The 22,199-nt window shown below is 40.5% G+C and overlaps 2 protein-coding genes across 5 annotated transcripts; one reads left to right on the top strand and one right to left on the bottom strand.

The window, feature by feature from the left end:
• The first annotated feature begins 1,673 nt into the window (after positions 1 to 1,673).
• Positions 1,674 to 14,206, top strand: LOC103700821 (MAR-binding filament-like protein). Of its 3 annotated transcripts, none has more exons than XR_005506507.2 (7): positions 1,694 to 2,148; positions 5,672 to 5,877; positions 9,234 to 9,531; positions 10,790 to 10,897; positions 13,315 to 13,559; positions 13,649 to 13,897; positions 14,047 to 14,206. XR_005506507.2 is itself a non-coding variant. In XM_008782699.5 (6 exons), the coding sequence occupies exons 1-6, from the start codon at positions 1,924 to 1,926 to the stop codon at positions 13,764 to 13,766; spliced, it is 1,200 nt and encodes a 399-aa protein (XP_008780921.3). In that variant the 5' UTR covers positions 1,674 to 1,923; the 3' UTR covers positions 13,767 to 14,206. The 3 variants fall into 3 exon arrangements, 1 of the variants encoding a protein (XP_008780921.3); XR_015976549.1 differs by having other exon boundaries at positions 13,649 to 13,946; XM_008782699.5 differs by having other exon boundaries at positions 1,674 to 2,148; positions 13,649 to 14,206.
• Positions 14,207 to 15,065: 859 nt separating this feature from the next.
• On the bottom strand, positions 15,066 to 17,929 carry LOC103700908 (indole-3-acetic acid-amido synthetase GH3.8). Of its 2 annotated transcripts, XM_039114446.2 has the most exons (3): positions 17,509 to 17,929; positions 17,268 to 17,369; positions 15,066 to 16,742 (listed from the first exon to the last, which is right to left on the bottom strand). In XM_039114446.2, the coding sequence occupies exons 1-3, from the start codon at positions 17,826 to 17,828 to the stop codon at positions 15,383 to 15,385; spliced, it is 1,782 nt and encodes a 593-aa protein (XP_038970374.1). In that variant the 5' UTR covers positions 17,829 to 17,929; the 3' UTR covers positions 15,066 to 15,382. The 2 variants fall into 2 exon arrangements, with proteins under 2 accessions (XP_038970374.1, XP_088574898.1); XM_088718772.1 differs by lacking the exon at positions 17,268 to 17,369 and having other exon boundaries at positions 15,169 to 16,742.
• Between the last annotated feature and the right edge of the window lie 4,270 nt (positions 17,930 to 22,199).

Raw genomic sequence — 22,199 nt, 5'->3', positions numbered from 1 at the left:
GTGAATGGTTGCTGGCCATGGTTAAAAGGAAAAGGAAGGGAGAGAAGGGTTCATTCTTTTCTCTTTTCTCTTCCACATTTTCTTTCGTCAGGCCGATCGCAACCATCGTGGATGTTGTTGAGCCGACTGCCATCACCAAGGCCGTGCCACCTTGGCCACCGCCACCTCTGGTTTGTAGAGGAAGGGAGAGGAACTCTTCCCTCTTTTAGGGAAGAAGAGAGTTTCTCTCTCTTCTCTCAACTCTCTATTTTCTCTCTCTAGTTGGACCAGCCGGCTGTGGGAGAGGGATTCAGGAGACTCAATGGTAGATCCTGGTAAACCCCAATAGAGAATTCTAGATGGTTGATTTTTAGTTCATAATTCTTATTTTAACATTAAATTTGGTGAGATGAGGGTGTTAACTTAGGTGAGTTTGTCACGAGTAGGGATAAGAATTTTCGAACATTAATCATCTATTATATAAGCTATATTATATATCGGTGATTTTGTATTATGCGGTATATAATGGCTTCTTATTATATACTTATTTATTAAGTATATATATAGTTTTTTATGAATTTATGTATTATATATTACTGATCGGTGTTGATACTCGTGTTCGTCAAATTTTGTTTAGTTAGGTGGCATATTTTTTGATGCTAAACGAGAAATTGAATATCTTATAATTCAACCAATTTGATTATTTGAACATTATGGATTTATTTAGTTGAATTATTTAGCTATTAGTTATTAGATATTTATTTAGAGTTCATGCGACCATGTCGCACGGCTCATGCGGTGGCATCCCCTAGGTCCGCTAGTTGACCAGTCTAGGACGTGACATATAATGCTCATCCCATGTACATAGATCTTATCTTCTTGCATAATTCTATTTTAAGACTCAATCTATTAAACCGAACCCAACTTGATTATTAAATGAGTCAAAAAATTCATATCCTATCATTTTATTAAACAAGTAACCTATTCGACTCAAGTTAAGCAAGTTAAATAGATTAAGCATTGCCTCTGCTGTAAGATAATAAAAAAGTCATCATCACTTGTCGACAATAAAAAGCATACTCATGGTACTATGTAACGTCTGATCTATTTGCACTCGCATGTCACCCCAAAACATAAATTACATCATTTGATTTAAGTCCACTCAGAATCCAAGATGGCATGATAATATGATTGTGCTGTTGTGATATTTTTAGTATGATCGGAGATCGGCTAAGATGAAGATGCGAAATGGAGAAAATTATCAACCACCGAAGTTTGGAACATCATAATCCATCTATGCAGTAATCTTATGGACATGACCCTTACACTTCTTTCATACCCTGTCCCATATCTACTCGATCATCTCCCAAGCGTCGAAATGGTGGACGCAATGCAAATTATTCGAAGATCTGGATAGCATAAAAACTTTTAGCCGAATAGGATGGAATTAGGAGTGCAGCCATTCTTTTTTTTTTCACGGAGGACGTTACCATTGTAGCCATTATATTATTTTTCATGGAAGAATTAGGTTAAATACAATTCTGCATTACTAACATAGTATACGTGGGCAGGTTGCAATCTAATCGATTCAATCCGTATGAGTGGACTGCGTGGACGAAAAAAATCATGGACGGATGGATCGCACTGTATGTGTGGTCCCAAAGACAAGGTAGTCCATCAAGATAGCATAGGATAGGATGGTATAGCTTCTCCCAAGTCCTAAGAATAACAGAGACGGCGGTCGCGGTATGCTTCTACGGCACCGTAGCCCCAAGCTCGGCGGCGTCCACGCGTCACCTGCGCAAAAGATTTTGACGCTTCAAGGTTGGATTTTAACCCACCCCCCATTCCTTCCTTAAAAAACCCCTAAATTCAAAACAGTCGACCCAGAGGAAAAGAAACGCCGCGAGAAGAGAGGGAGAGAGGGCGGAGGCGGTGACGGGCATGCCGACTGCCGCCTCTTTCCTCCCTCGGGCTTTGTTCGCCTCGCGGCCTCGCTCTCGGCCCTTGCTCGCCTCCCGGCCGACTAGGTTTCCCTCTTCTTCTTCTTCTCCTCTCCCTCGCCTTGGTCTCTTCAGGCCTCGTCGCCTCCTCGTACTCGTCGCCTCATCCGCCGCTTCCTTTGATGAGCTCGACGCCAAGGGCAAATCCGATCGCCGCCTCTCAAAGGTTCGCCTCCGTTTCCCTTGGTTTTTCTTGAGTTAGATGCAAATTGGGTTCCTTAAGTTCGTCGTGATTGGGACTGTATCATGCGGTAAGTCTTCATTATGCATAAACTATGTAGAAGAATTACGCAATTTTTTGAGTATTTTAACTCAAATTTACTGCTTTTGTTTTGTTGTTGCGTGGTAATCTCCAATGGGGATTTGGTAATTGTGGGTGTTTGGTTTATATTTGATGAAAATTGTTTCCTGGAGGAGATGGCGTGAATTAGTAAGAAATTCTCGGTCTTGTTGTAGGGAGTATTCTATTTGATTGTAGTGGTGAGTGGTTCCATGAGGATGCTTGTTTTGTAACCGGAATTTGTCCAGATTCATTTGCCCCAAATTGTATTAGAAAATGAAAAATAAAGTTAACTGCGAAGGTAGTTCTGAGATATCGATAAGTCAGGCACAAGTTCTCTGGACTCCGTTAAGAACCAATGTGGTTAGCTTCTAGTATTGCGAAATCAGGCATTTTAATATAATAGGAGATGATAACAAAAATGACAGCAACACAGATTTTCAACAGTGACCAAGTTACATGCATGGGGAGACCCATTTGTTTAGAAATTTGTAGAAACAAAACAAAATAGAGCCAAAGGTGTGGTTGAAATGCTCACTCCACAATGGAGGGCTTCTCTAGTTCAAAGGTTTGTGAAACATCCCAAAAACATCAATCTAAAAAGAATGAATAAAAATGCCAATTGTAACAGACGGTACCTTTAGATTGCATGCAAGAAGTGCCCATATACATGTCCTACAATGTGTTCTTGTGGAAACCAAATCCAAAGCATATATTTAAATAAGAAATACCAATCTCCATTTTCTCTTGACTATTTGCCATCTTTATCCTTCTTCTTACATGCCGTCATTAGTTCATCCATAAGATAATTTAACAACCTTTTCAATGTAGATCAGATTCGTACAAAGCTTGAATTTCAAGGTGGTGACTGCATTCATCATGCCTGCAAATGTTCTCTTTTTGAGTTGAACTATTTTCTTGACCGTTCTGTCATTGATAATTTCCCAGTCACGATAAAAAGCATCAATAGTTTGGTCTTTCATTTCATAACAGACTCACTGCTTGACAGAGTGGATTGCTCTACATAAATCACTTGATTGTGCTGTTTATCATTTCTGCAGTTTCTGATGAATTTCCTCACAAAGCTATTCTAGATTGCAGCATCTTCTTCCAGCTTACAAGCTTTCTCATCCATGAATCTATACTTGACATAGTTTTGCTTAAGTTACTGATGAACTATGTATCAGCCAAACCATCATATTCTCCTTCATGCTACCATCTTGTAAAGTTCGAAATCAATACTTAAAAAATACCCCTCAAATAGTTGAATATCTCTTCATGTTTTGCCATGCTTCTTGGATCTGTTGCATGTTAATTCATGACATGGTTGCTTTTTAAAGTTTTTATCAAACACATGCCAAACATACATGATGAACTCAGCTGCACTTAGATGTGCTGCGAGGATATATTTTATCATTTTCTATATGTATAGATAGTTATGATGTAGGGCTGAAATCGGATCGGATACTAGCATATCTATATTCATATTTATTTTATTTGACGAATACAAATACATATACGGACGTTAGTCGGATGCAACAATGCATATCTATATTTGTTGTAAATGGATATGGATGCAAATCGAATACCGAAAGTATGGATATAAATACGGATACAAATCGGATAATTAAACTTTATGACCATAGAATTAAAGATATTACTAAGTGGATGATAAATCAAGTTAATAGTATATTAATATGATCATTTATTTTTAAAAAAAAATTATGAGTGCTATATAAAATTAAATAGGGTTACCAATTGAATCGGATATTCGAATATAGATCGGATAATTGTCTATCTATATCTATACCCATTTTTCTTTTAGGGATACGGATATTAGTCGGATGCTCAAATTTCTATCCATATCTGGATAGATTCGGATACGAAAACGGATCCGGACGGATATTATCCTATCCTCTTTCACCCCTATTATGATGTTTAAATATGGGGTTATAATATAGTTATGATGTTTAAAAGAGAAGGTTTTTACACCAACAACTTATATACAAGCTTTGCACATATTTTCTTTGTACTAAAGAAAACCCATGAACATTTATAAAGTTTCTAAAACCATCTCTCTCTCGTTTACAAATCCTCTAATATTCCTGTTTCCAAGTCTTCTTCACTTTTTTCAATTTTGCATATTTGGGTTAAGTCCTCCGATTCCATAAGCCAATTGGTTGGTGTAGGGTCTAACTAAGCTTATCAATTGGGCAGTGTGCCTTGGGACAGGATTTCTAGCAGCCCACCTGCATCTATACTATGAGAAAACTACTGTCCTTAAGACTGCTTTGATTAGCATGCCTTGCCCATATTTCATTTTTAATTCGTTTCTTTCTCTTGCACATTTCTCTTTATTTCCTTTCTATTTCTTCCACCTCCAGTTTCCAATGTTTTTTTTTTTTGGTTCAACCAAGGTCCGCTGTACCCGTACCGGTCGGCGTATCGGTGGCGGCCCGTACCGGTCCCGTACCGGTCCGAACAGGTCCCGTACCGGTCCTCCAACAATAATCCACCGGTACCGGATTCCACGCTGATCCGGTACTGGTCCCAGGCCGGACCGGTATGTACCGGCCCGTACCGGCCGGTACGGCAGACCATGGGTTCAACCATGTTTAGTTGGGGATCAAAATATGCCCTATACTAAGTTTAATGCATATGCATTGAATCAACCAACTATTTCTCTGATATCTACAAGCCTGAATGAAAAGTTTGACCAGAACACTAAAAGTTGTCAGAAGATTGACCTTTAGGAGTCTCATGGTTTTTAAAGGCTAATTTCTCGGCTATCTTAGTGGGAAAGAGAAACCAAGATGAACAGAAATGCTGGTTTGTTTCAGCCAAGAGTAAAGGCCAGAGAAGTTTTGGAAGAACCGATAAATGTTGATATCTTGGCTGATGTATAATAACTGAGATATTGAAATATCACTTGATATTAGTAAAGTTGAGATTAACTACCATTCAAGGATCTTTTATAAAATGTAATAATTAGCAAACCCATTAAAGTTAGATAAAGTAAATCTTGTCCAATACATTGATATCAGCTGACATCTTGTGATGTATTGGTTTATATAGCTGGGATAACAATAGATATCGAATTAGTGAATGCTTGGTTGCAGTACAAAGTGTTCCATCGGCCAAGTTGAAAATAATGACCTCTCTTGGAAACTCTGGCCCTTTAGTTATTGGGTGTTTGATTCAAAATAGTCATAATGTACTATGTTGACTCTTCACTCCCTGCAACTTAGCACCATATGTTAAAATTTAAATATATATATATATATATATATATATATATATATATATATATATATATATGTCTTACATTGTTTCATTATCCAATTAAGTTTTCTTTTGCAGAATCTACATATTTTGATATCCTGATATTTTCATTAATGTTATCCTTCAGAAATCCATCCTCTCAAATTTGATACAAGAAATAGAGCCTTTGGATGTGAGTCTGATCCAAAAAGATGTCCCAGCTCATACAGTGGATGCAATGAAGAGAACGATATCAGGCATGCTGGGTCTGCTCCCATCTGACCAGTTTCATGTCCTCGTGGAAGCATTTTGGGATCCCCTCTTCAAGTTATTGGTTTCTTCAATGATGACAGGGTATGCTTGTTTTGTAATTGGAAGATTTTCCATGTTACTGAAGTATTGACAAATTATATTTGATTATAATTAGCATAGTTATAACTTATTTTATTTTTAAAACCATGAATGATGATTCATAAAAATAAAATAAGTCAGTAGTAGTATTGGAGTGCCAAACAATTGTGTAGTAGTATTGGAGCCACCATGGGAACAAAAACTAGTTACTGAAACTGAGACATTTGATCCTGGATTTAGTCAGGCATATATACCTTGTATGTATTGACAATACTTATTTCACTTCATTTTGCATTCTCATTAAATTGCATCAGTTATATTATCTAAAAGCATGTCTCTGACAAGAAATTACCTGTATAATAAAACTAAATGTTGCTTAGAGTTGTGGAATGGTTGATCATGGAATGTAACCCTATGCAACAACTGTTTCTGGAATTAATAAGATGTTTTATATATGCAAAGATCATTTTTTGTGTTGATATATTAAGCAATTTGTGGGGAAGAAGTATTGATTGAAAGTTGTGAGATGTGATGTATCTCAGTCCTAGAATTAAGTGGATAATCCTTTTCAAGTAGCTGGACAAGAAAGCGTTTTCAAGGTAAATTGATAAAGACAATGGGTAATGAAAAACCCCGGACTTTAAATTAACTAATAAATAAATAAATAAAGATGGTTATGACAAGCGAAGAAGATTAGAAATTTTTTGAAATGTATCAGTAGATTTTCGAAATTTGTACTAGTTTGCACAGGATAACTTCAGTTAGATTCGATGTCTTGTCTGAAAATGTGCTTAATTAATAGTAGTTCTTATTATTTCAGCTCTGAGGTTGCCGATGTTAAAGACAAAATATATCATCAGTTGGATGTATATTAACCAGCAACATGCGCAATGTTGAAATTTCCTAGCTCTTATTCAATTCAACTCCTTCATATTTTGATCTTCTAACACAATGTCAATTTTGCAAACTTTAAGCTTTGTGACCATGTTACCATTATGAAATACGATTGGAAACACAATTGAAAAATTCATTCTGTAGCTTGAAAGTATCCAATCTGTAGTTATCTGAGAACATTGCTTAATTTTCCTCGGTTTTGGTCTTGGTAAGCCTGTCCGTTATTGACCTAGCCTATTCTATAAATTGAACAAGTGGAATATTACCTTAATAAGCTTGAGAGGGATAATGAGTCAATTAAGTTGCATAATCATTCGCATCCTTTCTTTTTCAGTTATTCTGTTTCCAATCTTTACCGTGGGATCCATTATTTAAGATAGTATGATAAATTTATTTTATGGAATGATTCTTATTCATACTTTTATGCTGATAAGGCATTTGCGAAGTTTGGGATTTATTTCTTGAGGATTAGGGTTAGCATTTTTCAAAATTTTAAGAAGTTTTATTTATCCATTAAAACATAGCTGAATCCTAAGGCTATACTTTTATCCATTATCCATTAGAAACAAGGCTCCAATTTTAGGCCATGTTTGGTGATGTTTTTCCCCTTTTTCTTTTAAAGAGAAACATGGAATCCAATATACAAAACATGTTTGGTTACCTTGTTTCTATTTTGTTAAAACAACTTTCATTATTTTTGAAAAAGTGTGAGTGAAAAATTCACTTCCACGTTTTTTTTAAAGTGACGTCTTAGTTTGGGCACCCCTCCCCCACTATTCCTATGCATCCCAACTTCCTTGCTGACCGCTCCAACCCTTCTCTCTTTGTTGGCTGCTCCACCACCCTCGACCTCTCCGTGGCCAACAAAGGGGCAACGGCATCGTCCAAGCCCAAGAAAGCGGTGCCTAATGGAGGAGGGACCTAAATGATGGTTCGGTCCGGTCCGGTCCCAACCTCCCCACGGCTGCACCCCCTTCTCCGATACACTCTTTGTCGATGAGGCAGCGACGCCTGGGAATCAACCTCTCCTCCCCCTCAATCCTCTCATCCTTGTTCCCCGTCTCGGCCTTGTGAGGGGGATGCATGGTGACCAGCAAGTGGGGGCTTCACCGCCCGGCACCTAGTGGCACACGACATGCAAAAGCCCATCGACTCTCCCTCTGCTCTTCCTTCGCCTCCAAGAGATTAACACCAACACATCACAAAATGCTGAATACTTCCAAGAAAAAAGCAGAGGGCTAAAACGGGTAAGATTTAGAAGGATCAAAGGGGGAAAGCAGAGAGATTTGGAGAGGGAGAGACAAGGAGAGAGAAGCAGAAACAAACAAAGGTGGAGACTTTGTTTGGGGATGGTTTTGAAGGTAGGGCTTGTTCCCTCGTCTGCATCCTCATTCTCATCCTCTGGCAATGCAATTAATAAAGTAATAATAATGGAGATGGATGGGAGAGAGAAAGGTAAGAAAATGAAGAAGAAAGGATGTAAAAAAAAAAAAAAAAATTTCTTTGTTGTTCTTGTTATTAGTTTTTTTGATATTTCGATCAAAGATAAACTAAGGTCCCTTTTGGTTCCACCGGCAACCAATGGAGATGCTACACTACTCCATTCAATGACATGTTTGGGTCGTTGATTTGGTCTCCTCCATCAAGTTTGACCCTCACAAGGAGGAAGGTGTCCTCACCCATGCCCTACACTCCGGCCGCGCCGCCTACATCTTCGCCAACCTCCGCAACAAAGCCCAGGTCCTTAAGGCTGCGGCTTATACGCTGCCGCCCATCCTTGCCTCTCCTTCCCTTCCCCTCCAAAGAGCCTTGCTGGCTAGTTCTGCTATTTTTTTTAAGAAAAGAAAAATGGAGTGAACCAAACATATTTTCCGTTGTCAGAAATCTGAAAAAAATGGAATTAGACTTTCTATTTCCATTTTTTTATAAAAAAAAGTGACAACGATGCCAAATGCAGCCTTATCTTTTTTCTTTCTTTTTTTTGGGGGGGTGGGGGGTGGGGGGAGGAGGGGGGGCGAATTTGTGTGATGCAATACTTTATTGAAGCATGGGAGAGGTGTTTATGTCTATTCAATATTTATAAAGATGACATCTTGTCTATCCATTCGTCATAACTGTAGGTGGTTGCTGGTAGGGAACTGAGATCATCTAAGTTTTCTTCATCCTGTTATCTTCAGTATGAAGATACTTTTTCTTGCCTGTTTGAAATGGCTTCATGGGCATATGACTTTGCAGCTTATGAGGCCTTATTGGCCATTACCCTATTTTTTTTAACCCATCATATACCGTAGTGATTTTAACTCATAAAGATGCAAACTTGAACCCATTGGACAACCTGTCAAGTACTTCATCTTGGTTTATGTTTATGGTTCGTCGACATATATTAGTTATACGTCTTTCTTTTTTCTATTTTAATTAGTATGCTTGTAGAAGTTTAACTTTTAAATTCTCTATATGCATTGCAGGTATACTTTGCGAAATGCTGAATATAGGCTATGGCTTGAAAGAAACCTAGATATGTATGATGAACGTACTGAAAAAAGAAAAATAGAAATTGTAGAAGTTGATAGTCATGAGAAGATTGCGGATAGAACTACGACGATGTTCAATTTTTCTTTAGAGAATAATCTGTTACCCAACCTTGACAAAAATGAAGAACAGCCAAAATGTGAGAATATGGGAGTTGAAGGTCTTGGGGAAATGACTCCTGAAGCTCAAGAATATATTCTTTACCTACAATCTCGTCTAAATTCTGTGAAAAAGGTATATGCCAATTTTTGTACTTGAAGTGGTATCTTTCCAATATTTAATTTGAAATTTCAATTAAAGATTTTCGTGATATAGTTGGAGACCTTTTTTTTTGAGATTGGGAGGGGCTAATCCCTGCCTTGCTACCTTATACCGATCCCACCCTTGGGGGCTGACTCCAACCCAGAAACAAACCCCCAACCACTTGCTCAAGTGGCAAGGTGTGATCCCATCTGATCAAGCACGCAGTGGTAAAGCTTGTTATGCAAGTTTTTCATTGCTGGCCTACTGTAATATTAGCTAAATTGGGATAAATTTTGGCAAAATGGAGGAATGCCTTCTCTTTCCGAATGCGATTAGGGTATGCAATTGGCATTGAATCACAATGGACACTTCTTGTAAAGTCAAAACAGATGTGCACAGTAACTTTTGGTCAAAGCCATTGTATGCTAATCTATCAGTTGTGTCATCTTGTAATTTGTGTTTTGTGCATATTGAAAATGAGCTAGGCTCTAGTTATAAGGTACACAATCAGTCTGTATTTAGCAGCTTTTGCCATGTTTCATACATCAACTGTTGTATAAACACCTGGATCTATACTTAATACATGCTACTGCACTGTATCAAGCACGAGTTTCCCTTTCATGCCCCCCCCCTCTTCTAAAGTAGCATTTGATAATATGTTACTGTTTGTGTTTTGCATCTTATTTAGAGACAATCATAACCTAATTTTATTATATATCTAAAGCTATTGAAATGTGTGGTATTCATTGCATTGGTGTAATATTCCAATACTTGTCACACCAATTACAGATACATCACTGACCATCTCACTCATGTAATCTTCTGGCAAGGTTTATATTGAATTTCAATTCTTATTGGGACATTTTTCTTGATGGTTCTCCATTAGTATGATGACTGTAATGCAGCTTCCTCATATACACATTCTGCTCTTGTCCACATCCATCAGTATAAACCTTCTAACTCTACTAATCAAAGAGCTGGATGTTGTTTGTTGAAGTTCTTCTCATTACACTCTTCCCCTGATTTTGTGGTGATTCATCAAGCATTTCTACAGTTCCTAAGGAATGTTCTTAGTCTTGCCTTTTTTCAGTATCATTGGAAACATAGTACATTTTAAATTGGTTCTACTCTTCAGATCACATTTTTGCCGATTGTTTATAGGCATGTTTGGATCTCAGATGAATTTGTTTTATCTTGTGCTTACCATATGTCGCTTGCTTGTTAAACATTTGTTGTTCCAAACTGACAGGAACTGCGTGACATCAAAAGGAAAAACTCTGCGCTACAAATGCAACACTTTGTAGGAGAAGAAAAGAATGACTTGTTGGACTACTTAAGATCACTACAACCTGAGAAGGTTAGGCATTTCATTCAAAATATTTATTATGTAATTCTCTTTTGCATCATGGAGTTAAACTGATAAGTTCTTTTAGCTCTCTCTCTTTAAACCATGATAGTGTATTTAATGCCTTTTTCCACCAATGATTAGTTAATGCTGAGCAATTGAGGAACTGGGGTTTAAGCAGGTGTTTTTCTGGAGTCTTGACTGTTATAGTTCTATCTAACGCTATGGTGATGTGCAGTGTTTCCTTACTCTGATCTTCATTTTGTTAGCAACTGTTAGAGATCTCAACCATGATGACTTCCAGCATTTGCGCTCATTAAATTTCATCTCCTTTTGTCTGCTATTCTCAGTAATAATTACAAAGAAGTCTTGCCTATTGACTTTTTAGTGTATTATATTTTCCTTGCACTTTAAATTTAATAAATAACTGAATAATTATAGTGAAATTAAAAACCATGTTGATGGAAATTTCAAGTCCCATGACCAACCATGATGGTACTGGTAGAACAAGTATTTACCCAAAAATGCTGGCAAGCATGTTGTTACCCTCTGGGTTTGGTGTAATTAGATAATTGATGTTCTTGGTCATGTGTCAAGCTTTGATGAGTTATTGATATATGATATTTTAATAGATTTTTTGTAAACTATCTATAAAGAATATGCCAGTGTTATTCGTCATTTTTTTTCCCGCATTATCAAAAGGTCAAAACACCTGATGTTGTTTTAGTACAGAGTCAAATTAACAATCTGGAGTTTGCTGATGCAGTTATGTGAGGTATTGTTTAACTAGATTTTTGCATCACATGCTCTAAATGCACATGGTTGCACCCACATGCCCAAGGAGACAGTCTGTTTCCACATTATCTTCAGATGTGCGGCACCATATGTCCATTATCTTGTCACATGCTCTAGGTGAAAAAGTAGGTGAAATATCAGGTCGAGGTGATAATGAACATACAGGCTCTTAAATAGTCTTTACCTGACAACTCAGCAAAAATGGGGAAAAAACAATGTTCCATTTAATTTTAGAAAAGCATGAGGTACAGCTAAGGTAAAATGAGAATGCACATGAAGGCATGCAAATATAAAGTGATTTCATCAGGCTGTGGATTATACAGACATCACTGTTAGGACGGAATACTAGTTGCACAGGGTTTAGTGAGAATACTTTCAGATAAACTAACCTGCACATTCTGCCGCAACGGTTATTTCTGGATACAATTTTGTGCCTCCTTATTCCTTTTTGTTTCGCATCTTTATTCTCCCCTTTTATATGCTGGACTGAGATTGAAAAGTTAGCGTGTTGGTACTCTTATAACAGTTTATATATTTTTGTGGGATGAAGTTTCAAACATGTGTGGTAATATTAAAATGCGTACATCTAATGTTTCATTGATGCTCTTTTGTGATGCCAGAATAGATGGTGATTTGGTTTTCTGACTGGAATTTTTCTTTCTGGGTTACTTAATGTTGATATATGCTTGCACATGGTTCATATGAATCTAGATGCATTTGATCTCATGCATAGAGTGATGAGTTTTGATTGAAAGTTTTGACTAAACCAGATTCCTTAAATGTGCAATGATCACCATTGCACCTCCTACAGAGCACCAGGTTACTGTGATGATTGGTTATCGATTATTTTCTTTTGCCTTGCTCTTTGTGTGACAAAGATTAGACACATGATGGGCATACATGCCACTGCCCAAGGTGCATTGAACTATGTAGACTGCTGTAATACAGTTATGCCAGTCATGAGTGTTAAATCTAACCAAAGCATGTCTATGTTTACTTTCAAAAGTTAGGTATATAACGGAGGCTTCAAAATTAAAGCTAATTCATACTCTACTTTTGATGTTGGATTAAAGCCTGATGCGATAACACAAGAGAAAATTGTTAAACTGGGAAAGTAAAATGTTGTCCGAATTTTTTCCTTTAGTTTTGTGATGCTCCTATGCTCCTGTTCTTTAAACATAGGAATGTTGCAGCAAAAGGGGCCATCAATTGACCTCAAATGCTTAAGCTGATGAAGAGTAGATCAACAATGTATATCATGCTTAAAAGCAAATCGCACCCCCCACCCACCCAAAGAAAAGAAAAAAGAAAAACCTCTCCTCTCATGTGTGTTGTGGTCCATGCACATGGAGGGATAACCAAGTCGAGACAGGGACAAGTCGAGCAGACGAGAATCAGGATAACAGACAATTGGGGATATTTAGATAAATAACTGAACTGGAGGGTACTTATGGCCTCCAACAAACTGAGTTTTGATGCCATGTTAGTTAACCTATTGACCCTGAAAGCTTAAGCTGATAAGGAATGAGCCAACAATATATATCAAGCTCAACAACCAATTCAGTAGATATTTTCTTCTTTTACTTTGTCAGTTAATAGTTCATGTCATTTAGTTCAAATTGCTTTATGTGTAGGTTGCTGAACTTTCTGAACCAACCTGCCCTGGGGTGGACGAGACCATCCACTCTGTTGTACATGGCCTCCTTCCAATTCTTTCTCCAAAAATGCATTCAATGGCTTCTCCTCAATCAGACAATGCCATAGGTGGAACCTTAAATGTTGGAAAGGATGACTGTGAAGAATTTTTGGAGAACAATTCCCTTCAATTTCAACCCCTAATATCAGTTCCACGGGATTATCTTGCACGTCTTCTGTTCTGGTATAAGTAGCATATTGCTTGTGTAGTTTGTGGTTTGCATCTCAGTTTTTAAATTTTGAAATTTGAACTTGGTTTTGCCATGGTCACAGGTGCATGCTTTTGGGCCATTACCTTAGAGGTCTGGAGTACCGGCTGGAGCTGATGCAACTTTTTACTATCTCTGGTGATACAGAATCTGTTTCTCAAAACAGTGATTACGTTGCTTGACAACTGATTCAAGTTCATCTATTTATATACGTCATCAGAGATGAGTGCTGAATGAGACACTTCGGTCCTTTATTGTTGCACTGGAAAGGATCGCTGAGGCTGAAGTTGGGCGATTGCGAGATACAACCAAGGCAAGCACGCTTAACTTTCGGCAATGTTTGGTTGTGGGAAATCAATAAGGTGCATGTTCTGAATTGAATGATTGCATGGACTCTTATCATGTTAGGGAATGCTGGTTGAGAGATCCTACTCTTTAACATACAGCTGTGATTACTTGCAGGACCTGAAAATTGTAAATTTTATTATCCGATTTCTGGTATGCTCAAGCTGCATTTTTTCATTTGACCAGAGGTAGCCTGATGGAGCTTGTGAACCAGGGGTTTGTTCTCAGGTAGCCTGTAGTGTGGTCAAATATATTATTGAGTTCTTTTCTTTGTGCACGTATGTCATGTATGGCATTATAATGTACACACACAAAAAAAAAAACATCTGTGCTATTGTACACCTTTTGTACATTTACAAGATTTTTAAAAACAAATTCCCTCTCTGATGCTGGTCACAGGGCTGGGTCCATGTGAAAACTAGATGGACCTGGTTCAGGCACTGAGAACCTACATTGGCACAGAAACATTACATGCAAAAAAGCCATTATTTTACAGTGGGTAGAGTCCTTAACAATGGGCTATACAACTTGCTTGTATGGTATCACTTTTTTGTATATAAAAAATTAAGATAAAATCTTTCTTTATATACCTTGGTGGATCCAAGCTCCATTATTTGGAGCACTGTTCTCCATCTGACCACTGGGAGTCCTTCTGTTGACCCTTGGTGCCGCACCGTGCGTTAAATTAAAGCTATTAGTCGGGCACCCACCGGCAGGTGGGTCCCGTTGGGGTATATCTGGATTTTGTTACAATATTATTATTATCATATTTCCAAGGGGACTGGCTCCATGGATGCTGGTGGTCCTTTGGAAACATCCACATCAGTGTAGCTAGAGACGCAGAAGAAAAGAAAACCCGGTTGTGTGATTCCTGTGAGCCCAATGTACTTCTCGTCTTCGTCTATGGGGTGTCATCTTGTTTTAGTTTTCCCAAATTCCAGAGCAATCACCACAGTTCTCAAGGTCCTTTTCAAGACATCACTCTCTACTCCCTGCCAACGGAAAAGACTCAAGTAGCCAAGGCTTGTCTCTCTATCTCAGTTCAAATGATGGGTAGGCCTTTCATGTCAGCCACTGCAGTGGTCTTTCCACCTTAACCACCACCAAAAAACAAAACCCAACGCATCGAGTCAAGATTGGGATCCAAAAGGACAGCACTTAATTTATAATTAACGCTCGCAAGAGCCCAACCAAACACGACAATCTTAATACAGAAAAGAAAAGAAACACCCGATTAAGTTATCCGAAAGCCTAAAGCAACCGGCATCGTTGACGCCGATCAGCAAACACAAACACTACAGAACCAGTACCAGATTAAGTTATCCGAAAGCCTGAAGCAGCCGGCATCGCTGATGCCGATTAGCTATCAAACATGCAGCTAAAATAACTAGTGGAGTAGCTCGTCGTTTGGTTGGTTGAGATGCCCTCCGGGCCCCACCCATACCACTAGCTCCTATTGAGGGGCCCACTTGGGGCAGGCCGGGCTGAAGTGGGCCGACACCACCCTCGAGTCCAGCAGCTCTATGACCGGCGGGAAGCTCACACACCTCGGCACCTTGTACTGGTTGATGGAGGCCCCCCTGGAAATGGCGTAGTCCATGAGCTCCTCAAAGGTCCCTGCCTTGACCACCCTTATCTCCAGCGGCCCAATGGATCCGTCGGCCGCCCGGCTCTGCCGGTAGACCGTGTTCATCGCCTCCTCCATCTCCAGGCAGCATTTCTCCAGCGCTTCCCCCTCCGGCCACCTCCCTTCCTCCCTCACCAGAAGCTCCCAGTATATCACGTAGTGCCCCGGGATTGCCCGCGCGTCGGCCTGGCTCGTGTACTCCACCACGCTCGCCCCGTACGGCCGCAGCAGCGCCGACGCCCGATCCACGGCCGCCTGCAGCTCCGCCTCGTCGGTCTTATCCGACTCGATGCTCAGCAGGACGTTCTTCCTTCTTATGAACCGGAACTGCGGCGCCGTGTTGTGGAACCCGGTCACTCTTAGTATATCCCCGACTCGGTAACGGTATAGCCCAGCATATGTCGTGATCACCAGCTCGTACTCCTTACCGATCTCGACGTTGGCTAGGTCGACAAGTTTGATGGAATTTGGTCCGGTCATGGAGGAGGGCTTGTGGGGGAGGAATTCGAAGTAGGCCATATTGGGCATGATGGTGTAGGAGACCTCGCTAGGCTTGCACATAGGCTTGAGGTTGAGGCCAAAGTAGCACTCCGAGGACGCGTACATGGTGCAGGCCATCGGGAGGCCGCCGCTGTAGTACTCGAGGGTCGGGATGTACTGCGCCATGGCTCCGGTGACGATGACGTCGAGGTACTTGGTGTTGGGCCAGATTCTGGTGATGATGCAGGCCCAGCTGTCGGTGGAGCACTCGGAGGTGATGAATTGGGCGAGGGCGGGGTCGGGGCGGAGGAGCTCGGCCACGGCGTCTCGGACCGAGGGGTCGGTGATCCTCGGGTTGAGGGTGCCGGTGGCGATGTCGCTGGAGAGGTCCCGCCAGTGAAGCTGGAGGAAGCGGATGGCGCGGAGGAGGCCGGAGGCAAAGACGGCGCCGACGCGGAGGACCTCGAGGCGCCGGAGGAGGCCGCAGAGCATCTGGGAGTACATGCTCTGGAAGGAGTCGGCGCAGAGGATGGCGGCGGTGGGGCTGGTGTAGACGTTGTAGGGGTCGAAGGGGCGGCGCTTGAAGTGGTCGCTCTTGTAGTAGCTGGTGAGGACCGGCCGGGCGGTGAGGCCGCCGGGGGTCTTGGTCTCGGCCTTGATGAAGAGGAAGTAGAGGCCCTTTCCCTTGTCTAGGTCAGGCACGTATCTGTACTTGTTACACGTACCGTAAGATTGGACTCTTCAAAGTGAAAAAGTTTCTACCATAAAAAGATACAAGCTCCCTGTGTACCATCTCGGATACTGGTTAAATGCAACCTACCCCTTCATGAATTTCAACTAGATGATGGCCTTGTATCAGTCCCATAAATTTAAAAATTAATCAATAATCTGCAGCCTTTTAATTCTTAAAGAGGTGCTCCGATGTAAATGCCAAACTGGATAACTACTGACCAAATTTAATTCACCGAGACTATAAACATGAATTTCTTGTCCAGGTCAGGTCGCACCTCAACCTCTCCCTCATCTCACATGCAGGTGATAGCTAGGTATCTTTCTTCTTACTTTTTTCTTTTTCATATTCTTTTTTTGTGTGTGTGTGTGTGTGGAGAAGTGATCAGACATTTAACGACTTTAATTCATATATTGTAATGCAGCGGATACTTGTTTACATGGGCAAAATCCATTGAGGTTGTCAAATGAAATAAAAGGACTTAAAAAAAAATATACCCACATGTTCATGACCGGCATGAGAAGGCTGTAGAGCAGCTGACGCCGGTCCAATTCCTCTTGAATGGTGGGCATCAACTTCCTCTCCCCAGCCGAAGTCCCAGAACTACCACACCAACCATCATCAATCACCATATTTTTTTTTTCTTTTTTTTTTGAAGTACCACCACAGCTAGCTCTTAATAATATGAATCCGAAATCATGGACAAACACTAGCAAATACTAACGAAAACAAAGTGGTGCACCTGGTGAGGAACTCCGAGATAGGGTGGGCCGAGAGAATAGCCGACCGGTCGCCGTTTGCGATCCTTTGGATCTCCGGCTGCAGGTCCTCGTAGGTCACAACCGGGAGCTTCGCCTTGAACGCGTCCCGGTCCGTCGCCCCCCCTAACTTATACCTCTGCAAATACTCCGTCTCGGCGTTCCGGCTTAAAATCTCCGCCAGGACCTTCTCCTGCACCTTATCCGTGTTCGCCGTCGTCTCCTCGATAAACTGAAGCTTCTTCGCATCATTCTCGCATGCCGCCGGTCCCAGCGGTGTTGAAACGGTCGTCTCCACAGCCATTGCTAACTAACTTAATTAATCTCGAGATTAAATTAACGAGAGATATCGAGAGCTAAAGAGAGTAAGAGAGAGAGAGAGAGAGAGGAGGAAGGATGAGAACGGGATGGAGAAAGAGGCTCTAAAGGGATGGCTATTTATAGAAGAGGCTTTAGCCTTGGCGTCAGAGAGAGAGAGAGAGAGAGGGAAGGGGGGAGGGGTGGGGCCAGAGGAGAAACGGAGTGGGGGTTCGGGTTGTATCTTTTGTGCGAACGAATGATTCATCTTGTTTCGCGACGTCAAACCGTTGGATCGCGTAACGTCCGTTTGGAATGCTTTCAGATCGGTGCAATACACGATCCGACGGTCGATGTCGCGCAAGAAGATCAATCATTCTTTGGCGCAAAAGATACGATCCGATCCCACGGAGGGGAGGAGGATGGAGCCATGCACGTAGGGGGACACGGGCAGGCATTGGTGTCGTCGGACGTGTTGGGCCGGAAGGGAGCAGGGGATGGCCCACGGGAGCGTCAGAGGCCCGGTTCGAGGCCGACATGTGGGCCCAGAGTCTCGGACACGTAGTCAGGGGCCAGGTCTGAGGCTGTCGTGGCGCACGTCATGGCGACACGTGGCGGCTGGGAAGGGCTGGGGTGGTGGGCCATGATAAGGATGGGCTGCCGGCGGCCCAGGCAGCTGCCGCAGCTAGTGACGTCCCCTTGGACGGATAGGGGAAGGAGATCATTATCATGTCTCTTCTCTCCTCTTAGCCGTCCAAAAATAATTTTGTATATTTGCAAAGGCAGTCTTAGATTGTTTAGTAGCATGACATATAAAATGTTGCAAAAAACTAAAGTTGTGTGCTGCCACATTGAATAATAGGAGAGTCTCACGTTTGAAGAGTGACTCTAGGGTTTTCGTTTTAGACCTAGTAACTTCTTTTTTTGGTGAATGAGACTTTCTGTACCTAGGTAAGTGAAGTGTTTTTGGCCTTGTGATTCGTGTGTTAGAAGGTGTGGATGGAGTTACTTGTGGAGTGAGAAGAGGCTGTGGGAGGTAGGAGGTTAGATGGACAATATGTGGTTTCAAGGGAGATTGAGTGCTATGTCAGCCTAGGCATGACATGGACCGAGAGATATGGTGGGTAATGCGTGACTTTTTGAAGTGAATGATTTGATATCATGGTGGGGGAGAATAGGTGCCTTCTATACATAGACCTATATGAAGCCATCGTTTTCCAAGGTCGATGATTCCTATGCAACATCGGAACAAAATCTTTACAATTAATTGTTTAGTGATCAATGATAATGAGTTTCAAGGAATTCCTTGAATGCTAGATGATGTGGTGTATATTTACCAACTTGATCTAGGTACACACTGGAGTCAACTTTACCTTGGTATTGACCAAAGTGCTGGATTGATCCAACCGAACAATGGAGGAGAGCTACGTAACCCTAATTTAAACCTATTTAAAAGCGGTTAATGCCTATTAAGGGCGTGATCGCGATCTTAGGAGCGGTTACACTAGTTCGCCTATTACTGTCTATCAAAATGGTTATCAGAACATGTGCAACGTGGAAATCATTATCAAGCAGTTAATGCACACCTAGTCAATCTTGGAAATGAATGCCCGACCCTATTCTATAAAAGAGGATGATCGAACTCTATATATGTTTTTGAACCTATTTTCTCTGTTAAAACTCTATTACTCTCAAACTTTCCACTATTTCCTTAGAATCCAACTGACTTAAGCATCAAAGTGTTTTTTGTTGGACAAATTCTAGAAAGTGGATTTCCTTTCTTGTTTAGGTTGGCCAGGTGATCCATTCGGTCCAAACTCAGGTTCAATCGTCATTAACTTCTTCCACCAATATTTCAGCCTAACTTCTAAGCTCGGAGCCCAACTTGCCGACCTCACCTCTTCACTTCAGTCTTTGATCGATCTGGGCTTCTTGGTTTGGATATTAGCGGCGCACTAGGCATTTTATACAAGGAAAATATAGATGTGAAAGCCATGCACATGTCTTTCTCTTTTTAAGCTAACAGAATATGGTCCAGATGGAAGTCAATAAGGTAATATATTATGAAATACTTGAGTATTCGAGATAGAAATCACTTCTTTTAGGAATTGATGGTTATTGCTTAATCGAGTGAACAATGCTTAATCTTTATACAAATCTTACCTCTTTATTGTCTACTATAATTTGTACAAAAAAAATGACTACTATAATCCTGTGTCATATATAGCACACAAAGGCTAGCAAACACGCTATAAAGAAAAAAAAAAGATGGATTGCTCTGACTATTTATCTATTTGCTGCCTATGGTGGCTAGTTTGAAATTTCTCGGATGATCTTCAACTCTTTCAAGAACCCTAGCCGATGCTTCATGACAGTTTCTAGTTTTTACTTATGGATTCATATATGTATTATAAGTACATTTAGTTTCATCTCTTGGTGAAGCGGAGGGATATGCTTTGTACAACATGAGCTACTCGAGGATTTTAAATTAATCTATGTCCCATTCCAAGACTAACTTTTTCTCCACGAAGTGTTTAATATTCCAATCTAATTGATGGCATGAAACATGTAACTAAAAATAGTATGAAAGTGCTAACATCATCAGAGGAATGGTTAACATAATGGTAGAATATTTGTCATTTGATCCTGTAAATAGAGCAAGTCCTAGTTGTTTACTTGATGCTTCATGATCACAATTAGTTTGATAGAGGTAAACAACTATATTATTAGGCCATCAAACTGAATCAATCAAAAGATGCACTAAAATTCCAACTATATTATGCTAATCCACCAGGCCAAATTGAGATGGAGACGATATAAAATATGGCAACTCTAGACCAAATGCACAAATTTTTTTTTTCTTTTTCCTTTTTTTTTTGGGCGATGTTAAAAGTGCTGTGGACCACCTTGTTGCCCATCACGGTCATGACATTCACCAAACACTGTGTCACTGTTACAAATTAATTGATCTTTGACAGTAACATGCTAGGATTGGTGTCTAGATTATTAGGGGGAATCCTCAACTCCTAATGGAGATTAATCATTTGATGAAGTGCGATTGGAGAGATCGGTTTGATAGGGAAAGCTGGCCTGTCTCTTTCCCCTTTAATCACATTAGTCTAATGGTATTCGTTTGTTTTCAAAGGAGCAGATATCAAGAAATACTAATCAACAAACCACTAGAGCAAGAAAAGTGGGGGCGTGAACAGAATAATGGCATCCATTGTCACCAAAAGATATAGAAGTTTTAGGGTGGTCCAAGCTGGTTAGGCATGGTGTTTCTTGTTAAGGCCTACTTGTTATCTTCCTACGTTGAAATCTGTCTCAAGATTTCAGTAGAAAAGCATCTAGAGTTCAAACCAAGGTTCATATAGTATATGCTTGCCCTGTAGGTGTTTTAGGACGGCAAGGAAGAGCGAAGACTATGAGGTTCCAATCTTGCTCACGCTAAACACTCAAACCCACATTGCATTAAAATTATAACAGGAGTGATAGAGATGTGGTAACCACATGTCACCCACATTGCTAAAATATACATAGAGAATGATAGAGATGGATGAACCACATGTCGTGCGTTGAATATATAGCAAACATCTAGCAGTTAGCAAGAAATTATTCCATCCGGTTGCCAAACCCAGACATAAAATTCTCTAATTCAAAATACACCACATGATGATGAACAGCTTAATTTTTGTTCAAAATATGAAGCATGAACTAATTTGTTCGGCGTCTATGAATATTAAAATAAATAAATAAATAAATCGAAGAAAAGCTGAAGATACAATATATCAATATATATAATGATTGGAGTTCCTTAGATCAATTCTTCACAAAATGCTCCGCATTCGTTAGCCAATAACTCAGCCCTATAATAAGACTTCAAATTTATGTTACATGCGATCGACGTATGTATGCTTGTCGTTCTCCCTTATTTTTATTTTCTAGTTTTTTAGGTTACAAGGAGTGCAATGAACCATGGTAAAGAACGTAGACTACTTGAGAGATTTTTTTTTTTTTTTACACCGGCTCCTCATATCGAACGTATATGAGTGCAGTTAAGAAAATCAAAAGACAGAAACAAACTCAGTGAGAAGGAAACATTTGCATGGTCCACCTAGTGGAACTTTTTCGAGTGATGCGCCGCGTAGGAGGCAACCCAATCAGCAACTGAGTTGGCCTCTCGGTACACATGCGTGGCCCTGAAGGAGCCGCAATCCGCTGTCATCCACTGTATGTCAAGGAGCAAGGGCTGCCCATCCGACTCAGAAGGTCGCCCGCAGATACCCTCTATCACCGAGGCTGAGTCGCCCTCTAAGTGGATGTGCTCTGCACTCAAAGCGTGCCTTGCAAGGGTAAAACCCTCCCATGCCACCTGCTG

This window comes from Phoenix dactylifera, chromosome 1 (genome assembly GCF_051530095.1).
Source record: "Phoenix dactylifera cultivar Ajwa chromosome 1, Ajwa_hap1_PhDact_Kaust_v1.1, whole genome shotgun sequence".
NCBI lineage: Eukaryota > Viridiplantae > Streptophyta > Magnoliopsida > Arecales > Arecaceae > Phoenix > Phoenix dactylifera.
The sequence above is the reverse complement of the archived record's forward strand: the minus strand, read 5'-3'. Positions and strand labels throughout refer to the sequence as shown.

Excerpts from the sequence above, each read along its gene's own strand:
- LOC103700821 (XM_008782699.5), top strand. The coding sequence starts at position 1,924 with ATGCCGACTGCCGCCTCTTTCCTCCCTCGGGCTTTGTTCGCCTCGCGG. Across the intron at positions 5,878-9,233 it reads GTTTCTTCAATGATGACAGG|GTATACTTTGCGAAATGCTG; the intron begins GTATGCTTGTTT and ends TATGCATTGCAG. Across the intron at positions 9,532-10,789 it reads GTCTAAATTCTGTGAAAAAG|GAACTGCGTGACATCAAAAG; the intron begins GTATATGCCAAT and ends CCAAACTGACAG.
- LOC103700908 (XM_039114446.2), bottom strand. The coding sequence starts at position 17,828 with ATGGCTGTGGAGACGACCGTTTCAACACCGCTGGGACCGGCGGCATGC. Across the intron at positions 17,370-17,508 it reads ATCTCGGAGTTCCTCACCAG|TTCTGGGACTTCGGCTGGGG; the intron begins GTGCACCACTTT and ends TTGGTGTGGTAG. Across the intron at positions 16,743-17,267 it reads CTCATGCCGGTCATGAACAT|ATACGTGCCTGACCTAGACA; the intron begins GTGGGTATATTT and ends TAACAAGTACAG.